Below are 20,185 nucleotides of genomic sequence, written 5' to 3' on the forward strand. Positions count from 1 at the left end.
CTGTCATACATCAGTAAAGTTAAATACTATATTTCTTAGAGAGTCTGTGTGGAAATCGTGTATGTTTATTTATTTTTGGCTGTGATACATCGGAAATCAGAGAAGAGGATCAAGTCTCCCCAGTCTCCCCTACTCGCAAAGATTCGGACAATTGTTTGGTTGCTGAAAGTGGTTGTAAAAGCGCATCGAATAAAAGAAATAAGTCCCTTTCAGGACCATTATTCAATTTAGACAAATTTTCTGCAAAGTAAAACAATATGTAATGACAATTTAATGGCGTCGTATGCGATCGCATTTAGACATATATTTTGTCGCTGTTAGTGATTGAATATGTGCGTCATTGAAAATCGAATCTTTTTGGAACTACCTTTGACACAAGCGAAAGTAGATTCAAGAAGAACTTTCATCAAAATTTAAAGCTTCTTACTTAGGTTTTTACGCTCATAGTGTTTGAAAATCGGAGCTTTTCAGTACCACCATTTTCAACGGAAGAGAAATTTTTGAAATTTTTTTTTCAAGGGGGGACCCCTGGGAAAAAACAATGATTTTTCAATAATTCCGAAATGCAATGTCCGATCGGGCCAATTTTCAATAGTAAACAATGCACAGTGGCTAAAATCGTGTTTCGAGCGCGTTTAATTAATAGTATCTTTATTATGCAATTTAGCGTAATGGTGTCTTCGAGACATTTTATCAGTAAGTTTATGCGATTCTTTAGAGGTATTCAGTTTACTGATCAATCCCCTTAAAAATGAGATGAACACTTCAGAACATATAAGGTTTGATTCTTCATAAAAGTTGTAGCAAAAGTTCTCCTGAAAAACTTTGTCGAAGACACCAAGTTTGTAATTCCGCTACTTTAGGAGATTTTTTACGTTTTATGCAGACAGCCCCTTAAAATGTTTTTTTTTTTTCATAATATTTTTGTCACTTTATTTGCTACATTTTATGCATATTCTAGAAAGTTTTAGATAATATGAAAATACGCCGTTTGGTAGCTATTGTGACTTAAAAACTTAAAAATTAAAAAAGGGATAACAGTTTTATTGGATTTTTCAGTCATATTTGATATAACTGCAACTTGACAAGGGGCAAATTGTGGCAGTCAATCTCATACCCATAACAAAGTACAATTAATGAACTTTAAATTAATACCTGAACTGTAGAGTTGTAAGCGAATGTAAGGAATGTTTCATCAAAAACCATTTCCTATTATGCAGGGTAGAAATCAATCACCCTTCAAGGAGTTGATGAACTAATGCACCATGCGTCTCCATGTGCTTGTATGCTTAATGCTTATACATCGAACATGCTCAAAACTTGTTGGCATAAAAATCAAAAAATCTCCAAAAGTAATGAAATTACGAACTTGGTGTCTTCGACAAAGTTTTTCAGGAGAACTTTTGCTACAACTTTTATGAATAATCAAACTTTATATGTTGTGAAGTGCAAAAAATAAATTTTTCATCTCACTCTTAGGGGGATTGTTCATAAGGATGAATACCTCCAAAGAAGCGCGTTAACTTACTGATAAAATGTCTCGAAGACGCCATCACGCTAAATCACATTATAAAGATACTATTAAATAAACGCGCTAAAAACTCGATTTTAGCCACTGTGCAATGGGACCGCATTCCCTGTCGAATGCAACTTGTTACGAGTAAATCGGGTAATGCTAAGTTCCAAAAAGGGCAAAACATACTTTTGCATATAAACAATAAAGACGGATCCTTAAAAAAACGAAAATTGATCCATAAATAACTTCTGAATGTTCCATAAAACGCTACCATAAATCCATAAAATAGTTCAGGAGATCCCATAGAGAATATCCATATAGAATATTTTTTCGATCCATAACTAAACTAAAATTTAGCAATTAATGGGGAAATATGTTCCATTAACATAGTCAAGAAAAACAATACAATTCCTGCTATTTTACCATGAACGTATGACAAATGATCCATAAATTTTTGGAAAATGATCAATAAAAAACTATATTTTGATCCATAAAACTTCAAATTTGCGCATTTTTGTATCGTAATGATGATCCATAATTTCAGTAATATGATCCATAATTTTAGTCATATGATCCATAACTCTGGCCATTTGATCCATAGCTTTGTTCAAATGATCCATAGTTTTGGTGATATGATCCATAAATTTTGGCAAATGATCCATAGATTTTATAAAATGTGTGGATCAATTAATATAGTTTCATTGGCCTTCTTTCCAAGCATTATGGATCATATAAACAAAATTATGGATCATATGACCAAAATTATGGATCATATTACTGAAATTATGGATCATCATCAGGAAAAAATTGCGCAAATTTGAATTTTTTATGGATCAAAATATAGTTTTTATGGATCATTTTTCAAAGATTTATGGATCATAAAATTATTTTTATGGAATCTCCTGAACTATTTTATGGATTTATGGTATCGTTTTATGGAACATTCAGATGTTAGTTACGGATCGTTTTTCATTCTTTTATGGATCGTTTTTGCACATTGAACGGTGCAAAGTAAGGGCTGCCTCCAAAAAGTGTGTCTACAAAATGTGTACACATACACACACACATACATACGCACATACAGACATCACCTCGATTCGTCGAACTGAGTCAATCGGTATATAACATTATGGGTCTCCGGGCCTTCTATCAAAAGTTGTTTTTTGGAGTAGTCCTATAGCCTTTCAGTACAACTTTGTTGTATGAGAAAGGCAAAAAAGGGGAAGGCTGGTTTGGCCAAAAATAGTTCAGCGGAAATGCTGGGTAAAGCGTACCATTGGTACTTCGCGTACCTGAAGGAATAAAATAGACCCCATCTCGCGGTCCTTAGCCTCTTACCCAGCAACTCCTATCCCTACCTCCCCGCGGTGCTGGCCGGGATACGAGCAACCTTAGGGAAGATCGGGTAACCAACCCCGGTGGGAACTATGGTCGTATGCTGACAGGGAAGGGGGGTTTGCTCCTTCCGGAGGTGCAAATCTTATTGAGCGTCTGTTCTCCATGTCAGGATCGGCTCACAACAGCGTCTGTTCTCCATGTTAGGGGCGGCTGATCATCGTCCGAGTGCCAGCGAGGGACTCTAAGTGAAAATGTGCACCATGGTCCACCGGAAATAAGGAGGAATGGTCCTCCGGAAATTTAGGGGGTTTGGTGTCAGGCCCTGCAAGCCAGCCTTTAAAAAATCATAAGCAACGAACAATCAACAAGAGAGTACGGACCGGAACCATCGGCGAAGACCACTGCGACGAAAAGGGACTAGCGATTGGAAACTCGGTTCGTGGAACTGCAAATCTCTCAACTTCATCGGGAGCACACGCATACTCGCCGATGTGCTCAAGGACCGTGGATTCGGCATCGTAGCGCTGCAGGAGGTTTGTTGGAAGGGATCAATGGTGCGAACGTTTAGAGGTAATCATACCATCTACCAGAGCTGCGGCAGCACACACGAGCTGGGAACAGCTTTCATAGTGATGGGCGATATGCAAAGGCGCGTGATCGGGTGGTGGCCGATCAACGAGAGAATGTGCAGGTTGAGGATCAAAGGCCGGTTCTTCAACTTCAGCATAATCAACGTCCATAGCCCACACTCCGGAAGCACTGATGATGATAAGGACGCATTCTACGCGCAGCTGGAACGTGAGTACGACAGCTGCCCAAGCCACGACGTCAAAATCATCATAGGAGATTTGAACGCTCAGGTTGGCCAAGAGGAGGAGTTTAGACCGACTATTGGAAAGTTCAGCGCTCACCGGCTGACGAACGAAAACGGCCTACGACTAATTGATTTCGCCGCCTCCAAGAATATGGCCATTCGCAGCACCTACTTCCAACACAGCCTCCCGTATCGGTACACCTGGAGATCGCCACTGCAGACAGAATCACAAATCGACCACGTTCTGATTGATGGACGGCACTTCTCCGACATTATCGACGTCAGGACATATCGTGGCGCTAACATCGACTCTGACCACTATCTGGTGATGGTTAAACTGCGCCCAAAACTATCCGTCATCAACAATGTTCGGTACCGACGACCGCCGCGGTACGACCTAGAGCGACTGAAGCAACCTGATGTCGCCACTGCATACGCGCAGCATCTCGAGGCAGCGTTGCCGGAAGAGGGTGAGCTCGATGGGGCCCCTCTTGAGGACTGCTGGAATACAGTCAAAGCAGCCATTAACGACGCAGCGGAGAACAACGTCGGGTATATGGGTCGAAGTCGACGGAACGATTGGTTCGACGAAGAGTGCAGACAGATTCTGGAGGAGAAGGACGCAGCGCGGGCGGTCGCGCTGCAGCAAGGTACCCGGCAGAACGTGGAACGTTATAGACGGAAGCGGAGACAGCAGACCCGCCTTTTTCAGGAGAAGAAACGCCGCCTGGAAGAAGCGGAGTGCGAGGAGATGGAACAGCTGTGCCGTTCTCAAGATACACGCAAGTTCTATCAAAAGCTCAACGCATCCCGCAAAGGCTTTGTGCCGCGAGCCGAAATGTGCCGGGATAAGGATGGGAGCATCTTGACGGACGAACGTGTGGTGATCGAAAGGTGGAAGCAGCACTACGAGGAACATCTGAATGGCGCTGAGAGTACAGGCAATGAAAGTCAAGGCAGCGGAGGAGATGACTACGTCAGTTCAGCGGACGATGGAAGCCAACCAGCCCCACCTTGAGGGAAGTTAAGGATGCCATTCAACAGCTAAAGACCAATAAAGCAGCTGGTAAGGATGGTATCGGAGCTGAGCTCATCAAGATGGGCCCGGAAAAGCTGGCCACTTGCCTGCACAAACTGATAGTCAGAATCTGGGAAAACGAACAGCTACCGGAGGAGTGGAAGGAAGGGGTTATATGCCCCATCTACAAGAAAGGCGACAAACTGGAGTGTGAGAACTTTCGAGCGATCACCATCCTTAATGCCGCCTACAAAGTGATATCCCAGATCATCTTCCGTCGTCTGTCACCATTAGTGAACGAGTTCGTGGGAAGTTATCAAGCCGGCTTCGTTGACGGCCGCTCGACAACGGACCAGATCTTTACTGTACGGCAAATCCTTCAAAATGCCGTGAATACCAGGTCCCAACGCACCATCTGTTCGTTGATTTCAAGGCGGCATACGACAGTATAGACCGCGTAGAGCTATGGAAAATTATGGACGAGAACAGCTTCCCTGGAAAGCTTACCAGACTGATCAAAGCAACGGTGGATGGTGTACAAAACTGTGTGAAGATCTCGGGCGAACACTCCAGTTCGTTCGAATCGCGCCGGGGACTAAGACAAGGTGATGGACTTTCGTGCCTGTTGTTCAACATTGCGCTAGAAGGTGTCATGCGGAGAGCCGGGTGTAACAGCCGGGGAACGATTTTCAACAGATCCAGTCAATTTATTTGCTTCGCGGATGACATGGACATTGTCGGCCGAACATTTGCAAAGGTGGCAGAACTGTACACCCGCCTGAAACGTGAAGCAACAAAAGTTGGGCTGGTGGTGAATGCGTCAAAGACAAAGTACATGCTTGTGGGTGGAACCGAGCGCGACAGGGTCCGCCTGGGAAGCAGTGTTACGATAGACGGGGATACCTTCGAGGTGGTCGAGGAATTCGTCTACCTCGGATCCTTGCTAACGGCTGACAACAACGTTAGTCGTGAAATACGAAGGCGCATCATCTGTGGAAGTCGGGCCTACTACGGGCTCCAGAAGAAACTGCGGTCGAGAAAGATTCGCCACCGCACCAAATGTGTCATGTACAAGACGTTAATAAGACCGGTAGTCCTCTACGGACATGAAACATGGACAATGCTCGAGGAGGACTTGCAAGCACTCGGAGTATTCGAGAGACGGGTGCTTAGGACCATCTTTGGCGGTGTACAAGAAGACGGTGTGTGGCGGCGAAGAATGAACCATGAGCTCGCCCAGCTCTACGGCGAACCCAGTATCCAGAAGGTAGCTAAAGCCGGAAGGGTACGATGGGCAGGGCATGTTGCAAGAATGCCGGACAGCAACCCTGCAAAGATGGTGTTCGCTTCCGATCCGGCAGGTACGAGACGACGTGGAGCGCAGCGAGCGAGATGGGCAGACCAGGTGCAGAACGACTTGGCGAGCGTGGGGCGTATTCGAGGATGGAGAGATGCGGCCTCGAACCGTGTATTGTGGCGTCAAATTGTTGATTCAGTGTTATCTGTATAGATGTAGACTAAATAAATGAATGAGTACAGCGGAAAGAATTTATCCGAAAAATTCGTTAAGCCGACGGAACGATTGGTTCGACGAAGAGTGCAGACAGATTCTGGAGGAGAAGGACGCAGCGCGGGCGGTCGCGCTGCAGCAAGGTACCCGGCAGAACGTGGAACGTTATAGACGGAAGCGGAGACAGCAGACCCACCTTTTTCAGGAGAAGAAACGCCGCCTGGAAGAAGCGGAGTGCGAGGAGATGGAACAGCTGTGCCGTTCTCAAGATACACGCAAGTTCTATCAGAAGCTCAACGCATCCCGCAAAGGCTTCGTGCCGCGAGCCGAAATGTGCCGGGATAAGGATGGGAGCATCTTGACGGACGAACGTGTGGTGATCGAAAGGTGGAAGCAGCACTACGAGGAACATCTGAATGGCGCTGAGAGTACAGGCAATGAAAGTCAAGGCAGCGGAGGAGATGACTACGTCAGTTCAGCGGACGATGGAAGCCAACCAGCCCCCACCTTGAGGGAAGTCAAGGATGCCATTCAACAGCTAAAGACCAATAAAGCAGCTGGTAAGGATGGTATCGGAGCTGAGCTCATCAAGATGGGCCCGGAAAAGCTGGCCACTTGCCTGCACAAACTGATAGTCAGAATCTGGGAAAACGAACAGCTACCGGAGGAGTGGAAGGAAGGGGTTATATGCCCCATCTACAAGAAAGGCGACAAACTGGAGTGTGAGAACTTTTGAGCGATCACCATCCTTAATGCCGCCTACAAAGTGATATCCCAGATCATCTTCCGTCGTCTGTCACCATTAGTGAACGAGTTCGTGGGAAGTTATCAAGCCGGCTTCGTTGACGGCCGCTCGACAACGGACCAGATCTTTACTTCAAAAATGCCGTGAATACCAGGTCCCAACGCACCATCTGTTCGTTGATTTCAAGGCGGCATACGACAGTATAGACCGCGTAGAGCTATGGAAAATTATGGACGAGAACAGCTTCCCTGGCAAGCTTACCATACTGATCAAAGCAACGGTGGATGGTGTGCAAAACTGTGTGAAGATTTCGGGCGAACACTCCAGTTCGTTCGAATCGCGCCGGGGACTAAGACAAGGTGATGGACTTTCGTGCTTGTTGTTCAATATTGCGCTAGAAGGTGTCATACGGAGAGTCGGGTGTAACGATTTTCACCAGATCCAGTCAATTTATTTGTTTCGCGGATGACATGGACATTGTCGGCCGAACATTTGCAGAGGTAGCAGAACTGTACACCCGCCTGAAACGTGAAGCAACAAAAGTTGGACTGGTGGTGAATGCGTCAAAGACAAAGTACATGCTTGTGGGCGGAACCGAGCGCGACAGGGCCCGCCTGGGAAGCAGTGTTACGATAGACGGGGATACCTTCGAGGTGGTCGAGGAATTCGTCTACCTCGGATCCTTGCTAACGGCTGACAACAACGTTAGTCGTGAAATACGAAGGCGCATCATCTGTGGAAGTCGGGCCTACTACGGGCTCCAGAAGAAACTGCGGTCGAAAAAGATTCGCCACCGCACCAAATGTGTCATGTACAAGACGTTAATAAGACCGGTAGTCCTCTACGGACATGAAACATGGACAATGCTCGAGAAGGACTTGCAAGCACTCGGAGTATTCGAGAGACGGGTGCTTAGGACCATCTCTGGCGGTGTGCAAGAAGACGGTGTGTGGCGGCGAAGAATGAACCATGAGCTCGCCCAACTCTACGGCGAACCCAGTATCCAGAAGGTAGCTAAAGCCGGAAGGGTACGATGGGCAGGACATGTTGCAAGAATGCCGGACAGCAACCCTGCAAAGATGGTGTTCGCTTCCGATCCGGCAGGTACGAGACGACGTGGAGCGCAGCGAGCGAGATGGGCAGACCAGGTGCAGAACGACTTGGCGAGCGTGGGGCGTATTCGAGGATGGAGAGATGCGGCCTCGAACCGTGTATTGTGGCGTCAAATTGTTGATTCAGTGTTATCTGTATAGATGTAGACTAAATAAATGAATGAATGAAATCGTCAAGCCGAAAGTCATCCTGTCGAATTGCATTTGGCCGAAATGAACGTTTGGGCGACACGGCAACACATCCAAAACGGTTTGGCTGAAAATTTCGTTTGATCAAAGCGACAGTCGTTCGCCCTTACGGGCCAAAAATGTAGTTTGGTCAATTACTGAAAGGATAATATGGTCAAGAATGTCCATTGTCCACCCTTTTGGCCAAAAGACATTTTCGGTCAAACTACCTATTCGGCCAAACGACTTTTTCGGTTAGATGACCAGTTCAGCCGAACGACTTTTTTGGCCACACGTCCATTTCGGCTAAACGAGCTGGCTGTTCGGCCACATTGAGAGCTTGACGTAAAGTAAATGCCAACTTCTCTCCACGAACAGCCTAGATAGCCGTGTGGTGTTGGCAGCCGGTTGTCTGGCTAAGAATAACGCTACGGATTGCCTGTTCCAGTGGTAAAAGTCCACCATACAGGTGACCCCTAATTCTTGGTGTGATGCGGATTTATGGTTAGGGGGGTTTTAAAATAACCTAACCGCTAATGGAGCCTGTGAAGCACCAGGGCGCCCTTCACAGTATTGAGCCCTTATTGCGCTAACCGGAGCTATGGCGTAGTTGACTTTTTGCTTCTCCGGAATAATCGGCTACTCTTATTTAATTTCAACTTGAGGTTAAATAAGGGTGGGATTATGAGTATGTTTTTATTTAGTTTTTCATCTTATTGTCACCCATATGGACTCGCTTTAAGCGTTTTTCACAGTGTACTCTGTGTTTCGTTTTTGACGTTCTTGATACGATACCGACTTGGTTTCATCGTTGCTGTTCATATAAATGTTGAAATTGTGGAGTGTATTATCATAATTCGCAATGGCTACAGTTAGGATAGCTCAAATCAATCTTCAGCACAAAAGAACAGCAACAATTAATCTTTATAGATTTAAGCAAAATGGCGAATCCCAAGTGGCTTTGGTGCAGGAACCCTATTTTCGCAAGGGTAGCTTCTACCTAGGTAACCTAGTGAACCCAGTTTTTGCTGCTTTCAGTAAAGAAAAGGGCAAACTCTCGATCAATGCCGCGTGCATGTGTACTTGTTAACAACGCTATCGTTGCTACACTTATCTCTGAATTAACAACCAAAGATGTATGTGCTGTCACAATTGATGCAACTGGCGGATCCCCCGTCAGGAAATACGTCTATTGTTCGGTTTATTTACCACATGATGAACCATTCCGTTTTGACCAGTGAAACATATTTTCGAAATTCGTTACATTTTTGAAGATGGAAGCAATTTTATATTACATTAACCACTGAGAAAAGTTATTTTGATGCCAAACTGAGTGTTCCAGTGCCAGTTTTGCGGACACTATGCTAGCATCGCTCCAGAATATTGAGCAAACAAACAATAAAAGTTACATCAAAACTGTCACCTTTTGTATTTTGTTATTATTTGCATTATGTTATACAAAAATACTTCCACATTCACATAGTATGATGGTTTTACAAATATTTAAAGGTACCAACTGATGTTTACCCTTAATAAGTAATAGTTTTCTAGAAATCAAAGAGGGGCGTTTTGGACAGGTGGGGCGCATTATACCGTCTTACCCTACTACTCTATTCGACCTGATGCAAAACGCTCTTCAGGCAGTTGAAAGTTGGTGTCGCCAATATGGCCTTTCGGTTAATACGAATAAAACATCGATTGCACTTTTCACGGAAAAACGTAATCGTAATGGTATTCGCCCATTACATCTTTTTGACTCTGAAATCAATGTAACGGATCAGGTAAAGCATGTGGGACTAATTCTTGATTCCAAGCTCTCCTGAACACCTAACATTGAGTTCAGAGTCAAAAAGGCGTGTGTGGCTTTCGGCCAATGCCGACGAACTTTTGGTAAAACTTGGGGTCTTAAACCCAAATATATCAAATGGATTTATACAACAGTTGTACGACCAATTTCGGCTTATGGATGTCTTGTGTGGTGGCAAAATGGTGAAGTGAGGACAATTCAGTCTAAATTAAGCCATCTTCAAAGACTGCTCTCGAGGTTCTCTTCGACGTGGTCCCCTTACATATACATCTCAAACAAGAAGCACTTTCTTGTACTTACCGATTATGGGTTCTCGGTTTCATGGAAGAGAATCCTGTAAACCGCAGTTCTACACACACTTCGTTGTTACAACTCATGGTTGATTGGAACAGAACTGTCCTCGCTCCAAGTGATCTCACACTCGCTAGTAGTTTTCCTTATAGGACGTTTTCAACATAATTCCCCTCGCGGGATGAGTGGACATCTGGCTAGTTGGAGAGAAGTATGTCGGACAACATTGTTTGTTACACTGACGGCTCCCTCTTCGAAGGTAGAGCGGGTGCAGGTGTCTACTCGCGTGAGCTAAGATTGGAACAGTCCCACTCACTGGGTAGACACTGTACTGTCTTTCAAGCGGAAATATTTGCCATTATGTGTGGAGTGCAATCCGCACTGCAGAAACACATGATGGGCAAAGTAATATACTTCTGTTCAGATAACCAATCAGCTATCAAAGCCCTCGCTTCGGGCAACTCAAGGTCGAAGTTAGTAATCGCATGTCGAACTCAATATGAGGAACTAAATTCAGTTAGTACGTTGCACCTTATATGGGTACCTGGCCATTCTTCCATAGCTGGAAACGAATTGGCTGATAAGCATCACAAGACTTTTTTGGTCCTGAGCCAGCTATTCCAATATCTAATCGATTGATTAGCTCTTGGGCTTCCACTCAGCACAAACGGTATTGGAGTAGTTTGGATTCATGTCGACAAACAAAATTGTAAATCCGAGAGCCATCTCCGGTAGTAGCTAACTATTGAGCGAATCTGTCTAAACAAGATTGAAGTGTTTTTTTCACGTTTGCTGTGCCCTTGTTGACATACAGTTTCGGGGTGGTGAAGTGGACCAAGACTGACTTGGAGGCGTTAGAACAAGCAGTACGAGTGGCGTTCACTAAGCATCGCATGCGCCATCCAAAATCGTCCATTGAGAGAGTCACCCTGCCACGTACAGTAGGAGGAAGAGGCGTCACCGATATACAAACACTATGTGTTTCCCAGATCCAGCAGTTGCGAAGATACTTCATGGAAAGCCAGAACCGCCACGAAATCTATCGCGCTGTGTGTGAAGCTGACCACGGATTCAGTGCCCTGCATCTGGCGCAGGAGGACTATCAGCTGAATTGCGACATCAAATCTGTCGACGAGATGATCGCATCGTGGAAGCAGAAGGAGTGGCATGGGACGCACCCCCATCAACTGGAGCTGGAACATATCGACAAAGCGGCGTCGAATACGTGGCTGGTGTGGGGTGAACTCTCCTCAGAAACAGAAGGATTCATGGTAGCCATCCAGGACCGGGTAATTGCGATGAAGAACTATCGGCACTACATATTGCAGGAAAAAGTGGAGGACCGCTGCAGGGTAATCCAGTAGGAGAGACGATCGAACATATCGTGTCCGGGTGTTTCAGCCTTAGCTGATTCAGCCTATCTCGGTCGCCATAACGAAGTAGCCAAGATTGTGCACCAACAGCTTGCTTTAAAGCACAACTTGGTTAACCAGTTTGTCGCCTACTACAAATATGTGCCTGTCCCGGTTCTGGAAAATAGTTTCGTGAAGCTGGGATTGCGAGATCATAACGGATGTCCTCATTCGTGCCAATCGGCCCGATATTGTGGTCTACGACAAAAGGATGAAGCGGGTAACCCTCATCGACATTGCTGTACCGCTAGACCATAATGTCCAAACAACATTCTTCAACAAGATAACGAAGTACCACGACTTGGAGGAGGAGTTGAAGCAGATCTGGTACCTGGAGGACGTGCGTATAGTTCCGGTTGTTATCTCACCATCGTCGGAATCGTCCCGAAATCTCTTCTGAGATCCTTAGCAGAGCTGGAACTATCTCATAACCTCCATAGCATCCAAAAAACAGTGGTTCTTGGAACTTGCAACATCGTAAGAAGATTCCTGAACCACCATAACTAATACATCCAGTGCAAACGTTTATTATAGGATTTTAAGTCAACCGGCGAATGAGATCCACAGAGCCTAATCCCTTTGGCATTCAGATTGCCCGGGGTTAAGTAAAAATTCCCAGCACGCTTGCTGAGGAAGTGCCAAAACTCTATAATAATAATAAATATGAACTTGAGTTCTACTTTCACGAATAAAGAATGGTAATCTAGAATGATATTAAATTTAGGTTTAGTTTTATTTATAAATTATTAAACGAATACTGATTAAAGTAATATTCTAAGATAAAAAGTAAATATCAAAACAGAAATGAAAAAAAAGAACATGAAAAAATAAAAAAATAGATTTTTTACTTATACAGGACAAAGTGTGCTTTCAAAAAGATGCCTTTATGTCCAGCCGAATTAACTTCATTAAATTTTATTGATTTTCGTTTTTATCTTAAACCCCTACAATATTGCTTTTCGAGTTTCCGTTTTTTGCAACAAATCGAGGGTGATCTTGTTTCTTACCCAGAGGCAAAAGGATGGTAAGTGGAAAAGATAGATAAAATAGATATTTCATTGAGACCTTCAGAGATATTTCATTGCCTTCGATCAGTGATTTTTATATGCATTCTTTGAATTGAATTGAATTGAACTTTTAATTGAACATATTTTCCATAACAAGCACAATTGATACACACTATATTCATTGCCACTCGAAAACATCTTCGACCGTACCGAGAATCACTCACCATTTCCGGATTGGCCTTTGTTCGCAACTGGCTAACTGGAGCCACTTCATTACCGCGTCTACATGACAGCAATTCTTGGAATTCCATATCACCCAGATTAAAGCTTATGTTTTTAAATAAAATACAAAGAGTATCGAATTTGATAACGCTTTAAAAGCGGTTCACCACAAGACGTGCACTTTCAGTATAGTACCGTCTGGCAATCCAATCACTCAAAGCAGCAAAATGCGAAATCTATTTTCTCGCCACAAGCGTCATACCCGTCCCGTCCTTACGGGTGATTTGAAAATTTTTCGAACGACCAAAAGATCTTATCTCAAGTTCATCGATGTCCTGAAATCCGAACTAACCGAACCTGACGAGCGCTACGGCAGCATTAGGGTTACGAAGCGGGACAACGGCATAACCAAGGTCATCATCGAGGACAGTGACACCAACACTAAAATTGGTTTCATCTACCGGAATCGGGATCTATATTTCGTAGGACTCGTTGTTGGGAACACGTTCTACGTCGATAAGGAAGTCTACGAAAAAGATCATCAGAGGAAACTACCGACCGCCTGGACGAACGTGATCGGCGTGTCCGAAATCGAAGCCCTGTCCAAGCCTTTACAGTACCGTGAAATTCTACCAGATCGTACAAATACTTGGCTTCAAATTGGGAAAATCGGCCACTCGTTGAGTCAGCTCGCGCAAATCGGAGACCAGAAAGAGCGTATGCCAATCATAAAGCAGCACTTGGCTCCATTCGTGGTGGCATTCTCCGAAGGCATCCGATTTCCCGTAGTTGCCCAGTTAGTACAAGAAGCGTTCCGGAAGATTGACGGCACTGTGCCTCTATCTACAAATATAGTAGATCGGCTGAGTCTCGGTCACCCTTCCGAACGGACGCCGGATGATGTTTTCACCATTTACTCATTGCTGTTGTACTGGGGCAAACTATCAGATCGGGTGTCCGCATTCTACGCGGATCCACCGATACAAATGCCTCCCCTCAAGGAAGGCCTGTACACCCTCAACTTGGAAAAGAACCAATTGAACACCTTGCTGGGAGTTGCCGTCTCAAATCGCGTTCCGAAACCAACTCCAACTACAACTACGGTTAAACCGAAAAAACCTAAACGGCCTAAACGTGATCTTATGTCGTGGTTCGGACATACGAACCATCCTAATCCAGCCCAGCTGGCGCAGCAGATCGATTACGTCGACTTTGAAGGCAATGTGCCGCCTCAGGTAAACACGACTGCTGTCACGCACAGCCCGGATGTGATCGGTGCGTTACATCTGCTCACTGTGGCCATGATGTATTTGTGTGGAAAAAAGAAAAGCATTCCATTGGACAGCGCTCAAGACTATCGCGATCCAAGGGAGGCTCTTGCCGTGGCCGTCGATATTTCCGACCGTTTGGGATGTTCGCTCAAGAAAGCAGGCCTAGAGGAGGCGATTGGATTCGAAAAAGAGCTGGAGCTGCAACGCCAAATCGCCAAGGCGCTGGTCGAAGGCGATGATGTGGAGCGGGTTTTAACCAAATTCATAGAGCAGCATCTGCAGGGGATTGGGTTGGTTGAGAGTTTGAAGAAACAAATTATTAGCGCGTTGGCTATCGAAAGAGGGCTAGCACAGGAAGATGAATTTTAGGAAAAAGGATGTTTTCAATAAATGATAAACCTTGTCTTTTATATTGTCTTCTTGTCTTTCAATATTTCAATTAGATTTCAATACTAATCAAATCTATATCAGGAAGGAATCAGATCAGATCCGAACAAAAAAACAATTACAATCAAATCAAATTCGGAAGGGGATTTAAAAAAAATGTAGAAGAATTAGAACCCGGAAAAGATCATATTAGAATTAGAACTAGACAAGATTCCAGGACTAATTGAATCAGAATCCATGAGAAATCAAATCAGTGTTTAGAAGCAGAAACAGAATCATAATAAAATTGGAGTAGAAACAAATAAATATTCGAAAGAAATCAGATCAGAATCCGAAGATAACCATGTCCGAATTCGAAAGGAATTAGACCTGGATCCTGGAAAAACCAGAGCAGTATCCGATAAAAAAAAACATCGAGAGATAGGTATCAGGCAAAAATCAAATAAAAAGTTAGTGAGAAAGAGGTATCTTTTTTTATATCCCTACGATTCCGAGAGTGAAAATCTCCGGTTCTGAGAAAAAGCCTCCGATTCTGAAAGAAACCCAATTCCAAGAAAACTACTACGATTCCGATAATTAACTTCCGATTACGACATGAATCTTCCGAAACTATCCAAATTCGCGAGTGGAATTCTTCGAATCAAAGTGAAGCATCCTCCAATTCCAAGAGCGGAATCCTCTCATATCGACAGAGGAATACATTCCGATTCACAGAGCGGAATTCTCCGATTCCAAAAACGGAATGCACTGATTCCTCTATTCTAAAAGCGGACTTCAGCAATTCCGAGAGCAAAATCGTCAGTGGAATTCTCCGATTCCGAATGCAGAATTCTTCGGTTCCGGCAAATTCTGGAAGCGGACTCCTCAAATTCCGGAAGTGGAATCCCCCGATTATGGGAGCAGAATCTTCCGATACTGGACGCAGAACGCCCTGACTCCGGAAGCGGAATTCACCGATTCCGGAGATGAGATCCTCCGACTCAGAAAGCGGCGATTCCAGAAGCGGAACCATCCAATTTCGAAAACGGAATGTTCAATTCAGAAACGATATCCTCCGCTTCTGAAAACGGAATCCTTTGATTCCAGAAGCGGAATCCTTCTATCTCGAAAGCGGATTCTTCCAAGTCTGAGTGCAGAATCTTCGGATCGAACCTTCCGATTTCGGAAGCGGAATCCTCCGATTCCAAATGCAGAATTTTTCGATTTCGGATTCCGATTCTGATTCCTTTTATTCCGAAAATGGAATTCTTTGATTCCGAAAGCTGAATACTTCGGTTTCAAAAGCGGAATCCTACGAATCCGAGGGCAAAATTCTTCGATTTTAAAAGTAGTACCGTCAACTGGGGGGAAGATGATCATTGAGGTGAAGATGATCATTTGATGTGTCAGTCAAAAGTGCTAAATTTTTTTATGAAACGGTAGTCAACAATATTCTCCGCTCAAGTAATGTTTCCGCTAGGTAGAAATCCGAGTTTTTCGATTATAATCATGAAAATGTATTTTGTGGAAGAAAAAGAGAAATAGTCATAAATGACGCTATTTTCGCATCAAATATTGACTTCTTAGACTTCTTTACGTAGTAAATTCAACATTCATACAAATAACCTAGTGTATTTTGACTACTAGGTCATAATGGTTTTAGTAGAGCTGTCTTGATCAACTTCACCCCAAACCAGATTATTCAAAAAATGTGTGATAATTTAATTTAATTTAATAAATGCGAACGCATTTCAGAAAACTAAAGTTGTTGATTATTGCAACGTATAGCAGTACATGTTTTGAAAATATTTGTTTCGATTTAAAATGTAAACACACATTCAGTGTTGGTAAAAACTCAAAATCTCAAAACTCATCGATGATTCAAATCAAGCGTGAGTTGAAACGCACCCAACTCAGCACCTTAAAACTCATGGATGAGTTGAATCATCCATTTGAATCATCGTAGGTTTTCTTTTGTTCTCCTTCGTTAAAAACAGCAAATTGACGTTTGTCGCATAAAATATTTGACACTCTTCCATGTATAAGCAAAAAATTGCCCTCAAATTGATTTCAAATGCGTTTTTTAACCGAAATGATTTTTTGGCAAATGAGTGAAATGATGCGTTTTAGCATGAAAAATTCAAGCGTGATGCATTCCTTTAAAATCGTGGACGATTTCGTTCGCACGGGAGGGCTCGTTGATTGAGATTTATGAGTGATTTTACCAACACTGCACACATTGTTATTGCATGTTTTGTCTTAAAAATTATCATCTTCCCCCCAGTTGACGGTATTCTGCTATTTTGGAAGCGGAATCCTCTTATTCCGAGTGCAGAATCGTAATCCTCTGATTTTAGGAGTGGAATCCTCCAATTCCGAGTGCAGAACACTCGGATGTCGGTAGCGGATCCTGGAGGCGAAACACTTCGATTTCGAAAACTGATTTCTCCGTTTTTTAAAGCGGATTCCACCGATTCCGAAAACGGAATTCTTCAATCCGGATGCGGGATTCTCCAATTCCGAGTGCAGAATCTTCCCAATCTGGAAGCGGAATCCTCTGATTCCAAAAGCGGAATCCTACATTTCCAGAATCTGCCGACTCCTGTAGTGGAATCATCCGATTCCGGAAGCGATATTCCAAGTGCAGAATCTTCCGATTCTGGAAGAGAAATCATCTGATTCCAAAAACGGATTCCTTTGATTCCGAAAGCGGAATCCTCCGGTTTGCAAAACGGAATCCGATTTTTGGGACGATCTTCCAATTCTGAGTGCAGAATTCTCCGATTCCGAAAGCGGAATTCTCTTATTCCGAATGCAGAATCTTTCGGGATTCGGGAGCGGAATCCTCCGGAATATCACAATTCCAAGTGCCCTCTCGACACTCTCGGAATCTTCTGATTCCGAAAACGGAATCTTCTGACATCAAAAGCTGGATCCTGCGATTCCGGAATGCTGAACCCTCAAATTCCGGAAGCGAAATCCTCTAACTTCATACAATTTTTGCGATTCCGGAAGTGGAATTCCACATTTCCTGAAGCGGAATCCTCAGATTCTGAAACCAGAATCTTCCGTTTCCGGAAGCTCAATCCTCCGATTCTGGAAACGGAATCCACCAGTTCCGAATGCAGAACCGATTCCGAGTACAGAACCTTCTGATCCGATTCCAAAGCGGAAACCTTTTATTCCGAATGCAGAAATCTCCGATTCCAGAAGAGGACAAACATCCTACAATTCCAAAATCTTCGGATTTCTGAAGTGAAAGCCTTCAATTCCGAGTGCAGAACATTCCTAATCCTGAAACGGAATCCTCTAATTCCGGAAGCGGAATACCCTAATTCCAAGTGCAGAATCTTCCGATTCTGGAAGCGGAATCCTCTGATTCCGAAAACGGAATCTTCTGATTTCAAAAGTTGGATCCTGCGATTCCGGAAGTGGAACCCTCAAATTCCGGAAGCGGAATCCTCTAACTCCGAGTGCAGAACCTTCGGATTCCAGAAGCGGAATCCTACAATTCCGAGAGCGGAATCATACAATTTCTGCGATTCCGGAAGTGGAATCTCAAAATTCCGGAAGCGGAATCTACCGATTCTGAAAGCAGAATCTTCCGTTTCCGGAAGCGCAATCGATTCTGATTCTGGAATCGCAATCCTTCGATTCCAAACGCAGAATCTTACGAATCCTGAAGCAGCATCCTCCGATTTCAAGAATGTAATCCTCCTATTTCAGAAGCGGAAACCTCTTATTCCGAATGCTGAATCTTCCGATTCCGGAAGAGGAATCTTACAATTCCAAAATCTTCGGATTTCGGAAGTAGAATCCTTCAATTCCGAATACAGAATATTCCGATTTCTGAAACGGAATCCTCTGATTTCAAAAATGGGATCCTCCGATTCCGAAAGCGAAATTTTCAAATTTCGGAAGCGGAAACCTCTAACTTCGAGTGCAAAACCTTCAAATTCCGGAAGCAAAATTCCGAGTGTGGAATTCTTCGCTTTCTGCGATTTTGGAAGCAGAATCCTCCAATTCCGGAAGCGAAATCCACTAGTTCCGAATGCAGAATCTTCCAATTTTGGAAGCGAAAGCCTCCGGTTCCGATTGCGGAATCTGACGGATCCGAATGCAGAATCCCCCGACCTCAAAAGTTGAATCTTCCGAATCCAGAAGCAGATTCTTCTGAAAGCAGACTCCTCCGGCAGATTTCGGAAGTGGACTCTTATTCCGAGTGTAGAATCTTCTGATATCGGAAGCGTAATCCGGATCGGAATCGGAAGCGATTTTGGGAACGGAATCCTCCAATTCCGCGTGCCGAATTCTCAGATGTCGGTAGCGGAATCCTTTAAATCCGAGTGCAGAATCTTCTGATTTCTGAAGCGGGATCTTTTGATTCCGGAGGAGGAATCCTACAATTCCAAAATCTTCGGATTTCAGAATCGGAATTCTTAAATTTCGAGTGCAGAATCTTCCTAATCCTGAAGCAGAATACCACAATTCCAAGTGTCCTTCGGACACTCTCGGAATCCTCTGATTCCGAAAACGGAATATTCTGATTTAAAACGTTGAATCCTGCGATTCCGGAAGCGGAACCCTCATTCCGGAAGCGAAATCCTCTAACTTCTATTCATACATTTTTTGCGATTCCGGAAGTGGAATCCTCCGATTCTGAAAGCAGAATCTTCCGTTTCCGGAAGCGCAATCCTCCGATTCTGGAAACGGAATCCACCAGTTCCGAATGCAGAATCTAAAGCGAAATCTTCCGATTCCGAGTACAGAACCTTCTGATACTGCCCAGCAAACACCAGATCGTATATCATAGCGAATGTACAAAGTAGAGGCCATATACGTACAGTTTGCATGCAGTCAAATGGAGGCATGCGCCTATATCGCCTCCACCTTGTGTACTTATTCGCAATCATATGCGATTTTGTGTTAGCTGTGTGGAAGCGTAATCGTCCGGTTTCAAACGCGGAATCCTACGAATCCGAAGAATTAAATCCTCCGATTCCACAGCGGAAACCTCTTATTGTGTGTGCAGAATCCTCCGATTCCGGAAGAGGAATCCTACAATTCCAAAGTCTTCGGATTTCGGAAGTGGAATCCTTCAATTCCGAGTGCAGATTATTCTTAATCCTTAAGCGGAATCCTCTGATTCCGGCAGCGGAATACTTCAATTCCAAGTGCAGAATCTTCCGATTCTAGAAGGGGAATCCATTGATTCCGAAAACGGAATCTTCTGATTTCGAAAGTTGGATCCGGCGATTCCGAAAGCGGAACCATGCAATTTATGCGATTCCGAAAGTGGAATCCCATAATTGCGGAAGCGGAATCCTTCGATTCTGAAAGCAGAATCTTCCGTTTCTGGAGGCGGAATCCACCAGTCCCAAATGCAGAATCTACCGATTCTGTAAAAGGAATCCTACAATTCCAAAATCTGCAGATTTCAGAAGTGGAATCCTTCGATTTCGAGTGCAGAATATTCCTGAGCCTGAAGCGGAATCCTCTGATTCCGGGAGCGGAATTCCATGTACCGAAGCGGAATTCTCTGATTCCAAAAACGGAATCTTCTTATTTCAACAGTTAGATCCTGCGAT

General features: G+C 44.0%; 2 protein-coding genes across 5 annotated transcripts in view; one reads left to right on the forward strand and one right to left on the reverse strand.

Moving 5' to 3' along the window:
- Window positions 1–20,185, reverse strand: part of LOC134226456 (atypical protein kinase C) — a 576,984-nt gene that overhangs the window by 551,636 nt on the left and 5,163 nt on the right. The window lies entirely within an intron of this gene.
- Window positions 13,139–14,641, forward strand: LOC134223601 (uncharacterized). Its single transcript, XM_062702784.1, has one exon. It carries the CDS (start codon window positions 13,188–13,190, stop codon window positions 14,598–14,600), a length of 1,413 nt encoding a protein of 470 aa, XP_062558768.1. The 5' UTR covers window positions 13,139–13,187; the 3' UTR covers window positions 14,601–14,641.

The sequence above is a fragment of the Armigeres subalbatus genome, chromosome 3 (assembly GCF_024139115.2).
Source record: "Armigeres subalbatus isolate Guangzhou_Male chromosome 3, GZ_Asu_2, whole genome shotgun sequence".
Taxonomy (NCBI): Eukaryota; Metazoa; Arthropoda; class Insecta; order Diptera; family Culicidae; genus Armigeres; species Armigeres subalbatus.